At 39.4% G+C, this 13,001-nt stretch overlaps 1 protein-coding gene across 1 annotated transcript in view; it reads left to right on the forward strand.

Moving 5' to 3' along the window:
* Positions 1-8,243, forward strand: part of SH3RF3 (SH3 domain containing ring finger 3) — a gene marked incomplete at its 5' end in the record, with an annotated part of 56,650 nt that extends 48,407 nt beyond the window's left edge. The window contains 1 exon segment of the mRNA XM_042460350.1: positions 2,056-8,243. Coding sequence (XP_042316284.1) covers positions 2,056-2,224 — 169 coding nt within the window.
* Between the last annotated feature and the right edge of the window lie 4,758 nt (positions 8,244-13,001).

A 13,001-nucleotide genomic window follows, 5' to 3' on the forward strand; every position in this document is an offset into this window, starting at 1 on the left:
AGAGCTCTAGTGCCACAACAAACTACAAATCCCAGGATTCAATACCATTGAGCCATGGCAGGTGTTTACCTTTTGAGGCAGAGTTTCTCAAGCAATAAGGAAACTCTAACAGATAAAATAACAGCAGCTGCACTATTCCTGGTGATTCAAAAGTCCCTTATGAAGTCTTCATCTGCATGAAATACATTGCTCCCTGTACAGAAAAAAATATATATTCAAAGAAAGCACATTTTCTGCACAAAACACATGTTCCTGAGTCCCTGAATAGCACTCAAGGACTGTCCAAAAATGGTTGTATTCTTGCAAGGTGGGAAGTGAGGAATTACTCATTTGTGCCTGAGAGAATGGGGACTGAGGAAACATACATCCTATATCAGGGTCTGGAAGGCTTGGCCCTGATTTGGAATGAACCCTTTCAAAAGGCCTGGCTTCAAATCTGATCCAGACTTGGCCAAACTGCAATGTCAAGTCTAGTTCTATAGATGCTAAGGCTTACCTGCCATTTTATTGCAAAAAAGAAAAAAGTCTTTGATGAATGCCAGGTTTTTTATGAGTGTGATCTTTATTTGTTGTCATCCCCATTGATTGGGGCATGTTTTACTCTGCAATATAATTTTAATGGATTGTCAACACTGAGTGATCAATTACAGCTTGCAAGCCTAGTTCAGAGCCTACAGTGCTTTCTATATTATATGTGAGATGCTTTACATGAAACTAAACATCTCTCAGGAGTTGAGTTTTCCTCTTGCAAGTGACTTCCTAGGCAGCATTTATTCCCATTATATTATCCTGATACCTGCTTCTTTCTTGTGCTACCTGCCTGAATATATAACCTTTGCAATCAGAACACCTGAGAAGTCAATTTCACCACCGAAGGAGCTGTTAGAAGCTGTCCAAGATGTGTCACTTTGCTTAAAGGTTCTTTTATGCTGCCAGCCCTTGATGCTACATCTCTCCAGTCTGGCTGATCAGTGAAGCAGGAGCATTGAGACTGAATGCACCCAGAGAGACATTTATCCCTTTACAAGCTTTGCCATTTGTGCACTGAACTTAAGAACAGCTCCTTCTGGGACAAGTCCTTATGAGATCAGTTCATTGCACGTAAACATGAACAGTTCTGACTGGGATTAAACTTTGCTTTCTCTATTTCTTTATTGACGTGTCCCAATAAATGATATTTCCCTTTTATGTGTTTCCTTCTGCACAGTCATGCGCTCTTTTGGGACTTGAAACATCATTTTACTCTAATAATGCAATTAATCTAAAATACAGTGGGGCCCTTCATATCCACTGGGACTCCCCATGGATACCAAACTCTATGGGTGCTCAAGGGCCATTAAATACAATAGCATAGAAAAATAGTGGCCCTTATATATAAAAGGACAAAATCAGGTTTCCTTTGCGATATATATATATATTATTTTCAAGTCTTGAATCCATGGACAAAAATCTGGTGGGTCAACTGTCATGTGAAAATTCCTTTGTATAATGAGTGGAACAGACAGTGCTTCTTTAAGTCTGTGTAGCAGAGCTGCCAATGACAACACAGTATTTCTCCATTGCCACCCAGCAGCTCACATTGCATGAGGTGGAGATACACCTTTTCATCAGGGAGGACTCAAAGCTCTTGCGCTGTAGAAAGCAGATGTGTGGGTAAATGGGCTTGATCATCTCCAGACTGGGAGCCAGTCTGAGCTTGCTGAAGGGACAGTGAAATTTAATACACTCCAGAGCTTTATGACTTGTTACATTACATATCTTTGTGTATACGGTGGGCTCTGCTGACGTGGGCTCTTGGCATCCATTGAGCTTTGGTTCCAGGCTCTCCCATGGATACCAAAATCTGTTCTACTAAGTCTAATTATATACATTGGCATAGAAAAATTGTGTCCCTATATAAAACAGCAAAATCAAGGTTTGCAGTTGCTAATTCAATGCCTTACCATTACAATGTGGCTCACTAACCATGCCAAAGCAGCAACCACATGACAATCGGAGGTCCATAGTAACTGGTCCATATTCATTGCAATGAGAAATCTTATAATTTCTTTACAGGTATCGTGTTGTGGTCCCCTATCCTCCGCAAAGCGAAGCTGAGATTGAACTCAAAGAAGGCGACATTGTTTTTGTCCACAAAAAGAGGGAAGATGGTTGGTACAAAGGGACATTACAGCGGAATGGTAGGTCAGGCCTCTTTCCCGGTAGCTTTGTGGAGAGCTTCTGAGGGCCTCACATTGGACCTTGAAGGACCTTTCAGAGGAAATTCCATAGCACAAAAAAAAAAGCCAACAGCAAAGGGAAACTTTACTGAATTTCCACTGCCATAATAAGAACTGTAATTATTATTTCCAAAGACTCTCTGGGCTCTTTGATATTTAGCCCTGGAGACGAGGTCTCTTGCTGTGCTTTCAAACCCACATACAGTACATACAGCAGTATGTTGGAGCAGTGCCTTCTACTTGGAATCAAAGACTGAAAGGACGCACGTTCGGGTTGTTATCTAAACTAAAATCCAGCCACTATACTTTGTGTAAATGAAAGAGAAAATATGTTTTAAAAAAACTAAGAAGACTTGTTATATTGCTGTAATTTATTTGTCTGAGCTGCAGTGTTCTTATTACTGGCCTATGCAAGAGGGGATTCGAGTTTCAAGAGGAGAGCAAGGGGATTCTTGAGGAATTAATTTGTTTGTTTTCCTAGTGAGAGAAAGGAACCATGTGGCGGAGACAAAACCCAATTAAATCCACATATTTTTCAGCTAGACAGAACTAGGAGCCCAAATCATCATAGCATTTCTTTCTATAGATACCTCAATAGTATTCTGCTTGTGAATACCAATCTGGACTCCTTAATATCCCATGCAGCCCAGAGAAGAGGCTGGAGGATGATGGTTCCCAAACTTAGTGGAGTTGGTCAAAAACAACTATTGTCTTGCATAGGATTCAGTTCACTTGTATGAGAAAATGGATTCTACCTGTGCTTCCCAACCCTTTCAGAAAGCCAAATCTGAAGCAAAGGTTCACATGACTAGCTCAGACAAGCCATGGGACACTCCACACAGGCTTTCTCTCTAGCTGCCACATCTCTAATAGTTCTATTAATCAATCAACTGTGTTTCAGAGATGTCCCTTGGAGACACACCTACACCAGACTGACCCTCAGCCACTATATGAATTTCCATTATCTGAGGGAGCCTCTTTTTTTGTGTGTGTCCATCTCCTAGCAGCACTTTGCATTTTGATTATTGCTTTACTCTATCAGTATTAAAGATAGGAGGGTCCCTTTTTTGGCATTATAATTGTCTAATGGAAGAAATGAAATGCATTATATATCCCATATAAATAAGGAAAATCTTAGTTTGCAGACATATGGAACTACTTTTCATGTAAACAAAGAAAGAAATATCTGGTTCAGTTCAGCATACTATAGGTAATGGTGATCTTTTATTTTATCATTGCCATGTGGACTTATGACACTGAAGCCAATTTGGGGGTGAGATCTAGACTTGGCCACAAAGAGAAGAAAAGACAACACATATGTAGTTCTCAGATAATGCAAGCTCTTGCACAGGTTATGCTCACAATTAGCTCCATGCAGCTGACATCCACATGAAAAAAAGGGTGCTCTTGGGGTAACCTTGACCTCCTTCATGCAAGAGAAGTGACTAGTCTCTCTGTGTCGGATAATCCCTGTATTCTGGACAGCAATTGTTGTGCACTATGTTAATTCCAAAAAGGAAAAGATGTCAAATAGCGTAAAGTGTCTGAACTGGAACAAAATGACAAGCTAGTCCACAAAGAGAAGGAAAGTAACTGCTAGTATGTAGAAATCAGCACATGGGATCAGAGATCACAAAGTAGTAGAGTGGGTACACTAGGTGTGTTCTGAGGCTATTCTGGCATCGAAGTCATACTCAATATATAGCTGTATTAGTCTGTATTAGTGTACCAAAGGATTTCGTAGGATGTTTTGAGTCTTGTCTTCATGGGTGATTTACACTGAATTCCCCCTGGCCTCACTGCACCCTGTTTGCATGATTGAGGGCCAAAAGTCCAAATCAGGTCCAGACTGTATTCAAGACACCCACAGCCAATTTGGGGATGTTCTGCATTTAAATAACAGCTTTTGCTCTGGGTGTTCGGTTCTTCTTACAGTGTTGGGAGCTGCTGCTTTTTCACCCATAGTCCCTATGAGCTGTCCAGTGTTGGCAATATTGGCATGAGTCACTCTGCAGTCAAAATGAGCTGTTCAGCATGGATAGCATGGTTGGACACCTTGTTCTGACTTCAGAAGCAGTGGATGATGAACCATGGGAGAACAGTCACTTCACTGCAAGAACCAAAAATCTGCAGCAAAAGAGAGCAGGTGAATTCAGGGTCAGAATATTCCAGGAACAGCCTGGAGTATTCTGGCAAGTGTAGACCCACCCTGAGAGAAAGATGTTTGTAGCATAGGCTTTTATAGATTGTTTCCATCTGTTGAAATAGACTGAGTCTACAAAAGCTTATGGTGCAAACCCCTTACAGTGAGTCTCAAAGTTTTTATGTGATCCCTTAGTATTCTAATATGAGAACATCTGGACACCTTTTTTCTGCTTTCTCTTATGCAAGACCATGATGTGTGAAACAACACTACCATGAAGGGAAGACGACTTTTGTATACAGGAGGGCATTTTTGGACTTAACCCTTTATCGTTTGCTATACAAACTTCTGTTGTTAGACTCAAAATACTTGACACATCTTTACCAACTGTCAATTTAAAAGGTACTATTATATGTATTTTGTATCACTTATTGTAGAAAATGTCAGATTCCTGAATTTCAAAGTCTTACTGCTTGCTACATGAACTAGGTGGGACGACAAGTCTTACGGGATGCTACTAAATATGGTGGTGTGTCCCTCATGCACAAATATGTCAGGACAAAGCCTCTTCAAAGCACAGGACTTTGTCTAGACTGTGATAATTGCTAGAGATTTGGGAACTATTTCAGGAGGATTCATTTTAATTGACTTCTACATGGCAATAAAAAGAACACTGCAGGTTTCCACAAGCACAGAACATTGGAATTTTTCTTTCTCTTTGTCTTAATCTCAAAAAGAAATGGTTGTAATTACCACTATTAAACATGTAATTTGTTACTGTAGAAATGTATATTTCTGATCACTGTTTGGTTTTCTAACCTTGGTCAAGCTACATAATAAAAATATTTCAGGCAATAGAAGCTTCCAGATACCAGGAACTCAGAGGTGCAATAAATAGGAAGCTAGAAAATAAACCTATAAAAAGTCAACTGGTGACATCTATTAACATTTTTAGAGGAGGTGGAAAGATAGTTTTAGCCATGTGTGCACTCAACCTCATTCAGGTACTGTGTACTAGAGATGTCACCCCAAATATGACTTTGCCCTGCATATGGTATGATTTTTTCTAGTCACTTGAAATAGACAGATACTAGATATACAGACAGTTGCTCGTTCAAAAGGCATAGAGGCATTATCTACATATTGTCAATGCCACCAGATTAATGACCCCAGCAAGCAGTATGTAATAGATCAGCCCCTTTTTTTCTGATGGCACCAGTTCTGCAAGCAGGTACTTGTATACAAACATCTATTGCTGTGCTGTTGGCTGTTTGTCAGGGAGAAGGGAGCAACGATTCAATAGCTAAAGTGCTTAGAAGTGGGATTATGCAGGTAATCTGTTCAATTATTTTTGCAAAAATAAATGGATGCAAGAATGCACTACATGTTTCAGTAATCTAAGCATTTGTATGATACAAAGGTTAATAAGATGATGTGTGCAAGAAGTAAAAGTGAGTTCAGTGATACTTTAGCTGTCATTCATATATCATTTCTGCGTAGTCATTATATCACCCCATGTACAGACTCCAGCTCTAGCAGAACATTTTAGAGCTTTAGCCAGGGAGTTGGCACTTATCCCTGCCTTCCCCCCAAAGAGGAAGTTTCAGCTCATTTGAAGTTCATGTTCTTATTTTCCTCTCCTCCAAGCCTGCACCATGGAAGTGACAGATTGTCACCCCAGCACATGACTGCTTGGGAGAATTAAATTAGAGCATTTACCCTTCTCCAATGGAGGGGGGAGGAGTGATTTTGACACCAACCCCTGCAATGCCAGAGCTAATGTTCCCTTAAACTTGACCTGAAGCACCAACTGCTGGAAAGCATATTCCAGGCAAAGGTCCCTATATTCATTCTCTGTGTCTGCTCATCCTTCTAAATGCTCTGGCTATTTCAAGCCAACGCAAAAACATTTTAAAATGTTATTGATCTCATTTTAGGAGTTTAAAGTCCTTGAAGCAAACCATACACTGCATACTGTTGCATGAAAGAGTGGCATATCTTTTAAAAAGAGAAAATAAAAGTTGCCCCAGGAATGGCAACAACAGGAACTTTAAAGGGGTGAAATGGAAGGGACTGAGCCATTTTAACCTTTCCCTGACTGTTGTTTCATCTTCTTTGTTGTCTAGTCCCCATCCAGCAGTTCAACTTCACTAGCATGAACTTGGGACCCCTTTGGGAAAGAAACAGTTTGAGAGAGCAATTTGGAATCGAGAAACTGCAGCTAAGGAAAGGTTGATGGCTTCCTCCCTTGCTACTTCCTTGCTTTAAATGCCTCTTCTTGAATTTTTACTTTTTGTTTTTGCATACCTCTGCATGTGACATAATTTTAGTTGCACCATGTCTTGAGGAAATCACATGGACATCTTACTTCCAGGATAGAAATATCTATGATTAGCATTGTAAAGTGTCTTTTCCCCCCCTGTGGGAGATAAAAGTGAGATGGAAGTCAGATATTCCCTGGGTGACTAATACCACACTCTCCTCCTGACTCTGTACTCCATAAGATTGTCACTTACGTGTTGACACAAGATACAAAGAGGGAGAAGCATAGGAAGGAGGTTGCATGCCATTTTGCTTTAGAATTCTTACATCTAAGTGTTTGGACCTATCCAGAGTTGGTATTTCTGCAGCATGAGCAAAAAACATTCCTTTGCCAAGTCAACAATGAGAAAAATAGCACAGTGGGTTTTTTTTTTTTGGTTTTTTTTTGCCAACCCATCTGATTATTATTATTATATTTTAAATTCAAGTCCACTTAATTGTAGGCTTTATATTGATGTGCTTCTCTAGTGTGTCCATTTGCCATAACTGCAATAACCACCAGCTTGTAAGACATTTACACCAAAGCATCCAGACATAACTACAGTGGATGACAGAGGCCAAGCTCTAAAAACTACAGGTATTAGCTCCAGGTACATGCAGGGAAGTCAGACTTGTGCTTCCCGGATTATTACATAACAATACAAAAACACTTTTGAAACTGAGAAGGGTGTCACAGGAAACTCCAGTTTATGATAAGACAGAGACAGCAGGGTAGTTATTCAACAAAAAAGAGACAAATTCTACCTGTTATACACAAGCTCTAGAATACAACTATAGTAGCTCTTTGACAATGCTTTTCTTTAACTGATTTCTTCACTGTAACAGTGAGAAATCATAATTATTGTCTGATGTATTTGGCTGGCTGTAACAGCAGCATGCACATAATAGTTGCACACAACAGATCATTTGGCAGAAACACACCAAACAATACTAATACCTATTACAAAAATCAGTGTTTAAAGACTATCAGGATCCCCCCATCCTACACATTAGGTGTCATCAGTCAAACTTGATTTGAGAATAAAGGCTTTCTTTGACTATTTGATGCTCTGAAAACATTTGTCGTTATCTCTTAGTTTTCATTCATCACAGCAGCTTGGAGTAGTTTCCTGTGGTTGACTGGCCCCACATAAACAGCACAAACAAAAGAAAGCAAAGACAAGAATTCCTGATTATAGGACAGCACAGAAATGGTTATAGGATAGCACAGAAATGAACTAACTCCTACAGTGGTCCATTGAATAAGGTGCATTCAAAGACAGAAGGCAGGGGGAGTGTATGTGTGTGTGTGTGTGCATGTGTGCATTTCTTATGAAAGAAAACTGCAAAGAAATTGTCCTGGCAGCCTTGTTTTGTAAAATGCCAGATTTATTGTACTGGAAAAGGTTTCTGCTAACCGAACAAATCCCTTTGTACTTTGCACAGTTCAGAAAAAGGTTTTTGTTACACATGGGTGTTAACGTATAATTTTAAAAAATGTCAATGGTTATTATGAGTACAAATGAACTGCAGTGACTGTGTTTTTTCTCATTCTTTCAATAAAATAACCATCAATGTAATCTCCGTGTAAATGAATTTCCTTTAAAATGAATGGAAACTAATGGCAATATGAAAAAAAGAAAAATCGAAAGTTCTGTGGGTCAGTTAAGACCAAACCATGGTTTGGTGTTATAGGACTGTTATTCTCCCTTAATACATCATCTACATCAAATCTGGTTCAAGAATACTGTGACATTTCTGATGGACTGGAACACTATTGTTGGCTGCAAACCAATAAGTAACTATTTAAGTGAAGTATGTGAAGCTGGGGCTTAACCATGGGAACCAATTGGGTTAACCATATGGAAATTTGCAAAAAGAACCAATATCTTCAGATGTTCTGAAAACAATAAAACTATTTTCTCTCGGGCAGCTATATGTGCAAAACCTAAGACTTTTATAAACACTTCATCCAAATACTTGAAGTATCATAAAGCACTGTGGTTTTAGAAGCTTCCATGAATCACAAGAGGCACCTGTGGTAGGATGAAGCATAGGAACAGTCTCTAAAAGCCAGTTAGAAAAGCTGAGAAAATCTGAAAAACAATGATCTAACAGTTGGCTTGAATTAACAGGATTCAGCAGGGGTAGTCAGTATTTGGTGGCCAGTAGGAAGTTAGTTATATTGGATGAGCCTGTTTGTCTGTTAAATCCGGTGTTGTCTACTCTATCAGAGGCCAAAGAGTCTCTGTTTCACTAACTACATGATTATTATTATTATTATTATTATTATTATTATTATTATTATTAGTATACCGCCCTGTGGTGAACCAATCCGGGCGGTTGACAACAATGATTATAACAGAGTAAAATATAAAATTAAAAACATTATAATCCCTCCCCTCCTTATAAAAGTATTAAAAAATATGACAGATTAAAAACACAATATCAAAACATAAAATATAGTTAAAACAAACTAAAAACCTTGGTGTCCCTCTGGAGATCCTCAACCATTACTGAAGATGGGGCCACGAGAGGAAAGAGGGGATCAGGGAGCCCAGGCCGGGATGGTTAATCCTTTTAAATAGTGACCATCAACATTGAATTCTCTGTGCAGTACTCACTCCAGTCCATGATTGTTTAGTGTTGAAAGAAACCCACTTTCCTATGCTTTCCTCTTTCCTTAAACAAAAATGTACACATTTGGAACCATCAGAAAGCAGAGGTGTCACTCTGTCAACCACCCATGTGGACAATTTTGTATTCTGGAATTCTGGTAAAGGGAGACTCAGCCTATACCACCAATTTCCTCAGGGTCAAACAAATACTACTGGTTAAGGATGCAGATCTGCAATGGCTCTGCATACATTAACTTCATTTCCATAACCTTGAAATGAGTGCAGGCATTGCATATCAGACAAAATCATCCAACCAATTCTGTAGTGCAACTTATGCATGTGTCAGACTGCAACACATTTGTGCCCTTAGCACTTGTACAATAGTCCTGCTGAGCAAGATCTTCACTTGTCAAAATTTTCCCTTTGGAAATATTTGCTAGATTCCAAATGAAGGAATAAGCTTCCTGGTATCCTGTACTAACCATCTGCAGCTTCATATGTCTGGACCCATGGGAATTATTCTAGGCAACATCCTAACTGGGTATATTACGTGCTACGCTGGAAAACAAGGTTACAGAATTACACAAGAGCTTTTTTAAAAAAGAAAAACTTCACAAGGAACAATCCAACCACCGAAATTGGATACTATGCAGCTTGGACAGTTTTTCATCTAAGGAGGGCTTTGGCTTTTGTTTGCAACAGCATTCCTATTTGTTTTTAGAAATTTGTGCTATGCCTATTTCTAAATTCTCCTGGAAAACAGATCCAGCATTTGTGGTATTCTCATAGTTTCAGGAGCACATCCTGACCTCAGCAGCTCTTTACAACATGGCTGACCTAATGCTAGGGTAGACTGTGCCAAGAGAAATATGTGATCTATAATAGCAAGAGAGCCAGCTCATGGGCAAAAAAATAAAATAAAAATCCCTTGTCCTTACATTGTAGTTTCTTGCCTAGTTGAAAATAATTTTCAAAGTATTTACAGACTGATTTGCAGCTCTTGTGTAAAATACATGGACCGCTACTTGTTTTAAACTAGGGAGCACTGAAAATATTCAGTGAAATACTAGGCAGAATAAAGAAAGATATTCAAACATAATGTGCAAAAAGACGAGACAAAGGTCAGAAGAATTTTACAAGCAGGATTTGGTGGAATAGCTTAAGGCTAGAGAACACCTTAATATTTTTAACAGTTGTGCTTCCAAACATGTGGCAAGTGATTCCTCCCACATCAATACTGAGCATCTGACTTGCTCCCTACCCACCCACCCAAGTCATATGCTATGTTCCCCAAACTCAGCCCCACCGTCCTAGTAGTCATTGTGGGAGGGTATATCAATGTATATCAATGTAGATGAGTCAGGTGTTGGGTTTTTATCAAAATTTCAAGCCCAACAAGGAATACTACTGATTGAGAGCACTGTTATCAATGAAAGAGGCCAGCCTCTGGTAAGGCTAACAAATACCACCACTGAAAACCATCATTCTTTCATTTTAAAAAAAAACACGTAAGAATTCTGATTTACTGGCTAATGCTGGCAACTGAAGTAGCATGAACCATTGTTCTGTTATGTAATTTAAACTAACAAACATAAATCTTGAGATTTGGTACAGAACATTTGGCCAGTGAGGGTTACATAAAATAACTTGAATTATTTTATATTCCATTTTGAATATGAAATACTTTTTTATCAGCATTGTTAGATGTATTATATAACCTAGGAGGTCTCTTGATATGTATGCCATCTTAAAGGATATGATGTTGTTCCCAGTTGGGAGATAAATGGTATACTTAAGGCCACTGAAGAAGATGCATACGCTAAATTGGCATAAGCAGAAGACTCTACAGGGTACCTGGATGTATGGAAGTGCCTGGTAAGATGCCCTCCAGTTCTGTAATTCTGTGCCTTCTATTGACATTTATTTCTGAGGCTACCCCTTTCTTCGTTCTACTGTACACAAAGCATTGGGTTTATTGCCACATGGAAATCCTATTCCACACACAATTATGTGATGAACACTATTTCACCAAGGATCGTACTTCAGCAATGGAGCACATGACGGTATTCAGGGGGTCTCTAGGAGTTTTAGGGCAAAGGACTGGGTGGCAGAAAAGAGCAACTTTCTATCAAGAGTAGACAGCACTGGGATAGATGAAAAATTGGCTTGAATGATCACAACTTGCAATATTATTAATGAATCAGTGGCCAAGTGAAGACAACCCAATCTATTCAGCTATGATCTTGGCAGCCTTGATTGAGAACTCACCTACTGAGCTAAGTAAATAGCCCAACACAGATACCCCAACTTTACTAGGCTTTTGTAAAAATTACTGACAATGTTTATATAGTAAAGTTTTTTTTTAATCACTGTAAAGTTGTGTGTTAATCATCTTCTACAAACTCTACTATCTATACCACAGATTGGTGGCATGTATCTACCTACTCAGTTTTTACAGGCTCTGCTCACAAATTTTGACAGTGTAGCATTTAAGAAGCACTACGTTCTCACATTGGAACATGAAGAATCTTATCTCTGGAAGTAAGATTGTCTTTTAGATCAAGGTACACTTTCCCTGTGCAATTTTCTGCATACAGACACGCACACACAACTGGAAATGCCCTTATGGGGTAAGGATGCAGCTGATAGTTGATTCCAGGGGCAAGAATGGATGCCAACCCATCCAAGTTGTCCATCCTTGGTCTACCAGCAACTTTGCATGATCTTGAATAGTCTCAAATGCTTTGAGATAAGCTTTTCACTGAGCAAAACAATCCATATGTATGCATGTATGTAAGTATGTATTTGGTATTCTACTCTTCTACCCAACTGTTTCTCCAGCCACATTAAACACCAAGGTAGGCTACAACAAGAAAAATACAAAGAGACAAACAGAGAAAAACTACATAGACAATGACAACTAGAGCAATAGTAAAAGTAAAGATCAGATTTTAAGAATAAATCTGTGTCCCTCAGCTCCCTCATGCAGAATTTCCTTAAATGAAATGTTGGACTGCCAGCCCCATCAGCACAGTCAGGGCTAAAGAATGCTAGGAGCTGCAGTCCAGTTGCATCTGGATGGCCACCTGATTCTCTCTCCAATCTAAAATATGGTACTGGAAGAGAATGCAAGCCATGTTTAGTGCATTCCAAGGCACTGTTTTTCAAGTAGGAAATATGTGCTCATCCTCTCATGTCATGACACTTCTAATGCCTCTCCCATACCCTCCAAGATTTCACAGGTGAAAACTGGGACACAAAAACATCAGATAGTGGTCAAGGTGGCAAATGTCATTAATAAAGAACAACACACAAGCTAGGAGAGGCTGCATTAGTTTTCTTTTGCCTGAGTCTACAAGGAAGGAGAAGATTCGCCTTCTCTCTCCCCTGCCTCAACTGAATACAAATTATTCTTGCACTTTAGACTCAGCTTGTAGTAACTGGAGTAGGCTGAGTACAAAGCAAGAGAAAGAGAGAGAAAATGGGATAGCCAAAAATGACCAACGGCAGAGATACAATTGCTATCCCCTTGCCTCCTGCCTGCTTGCTCCAGACAATCTTGCTCTTGCCTTCATTCTGGTACCATTTTCACTACTTCTTTCCCTTTGGAACTGCACTCTCAGCTCTTGGCCTATTGGCATTAGCCTCGGATCACAAGTCCAGTTCAGCTGTAAACTGACTTCTGCCTGAGAAGAAGCCTTTCTGTGTGTCATCCGTCTC

The sequence above is a fragment of the Sceloporus undulatus genome, chromosome 3 (genome assembly GCF_019175285.1).
Source record: "Sceloporus undulatus isolate JIND9_A2432 ecotype Alabama chromosome 3, SceUnd_v1.1, whole genome shotgun sequence".
Lineage (NCBI taxonomy): Eukaryota > Metazoa > Chordata > Lepidosauria > Squamata > Phrynosomatidae > Sceloporus > Sceloporus undulatus.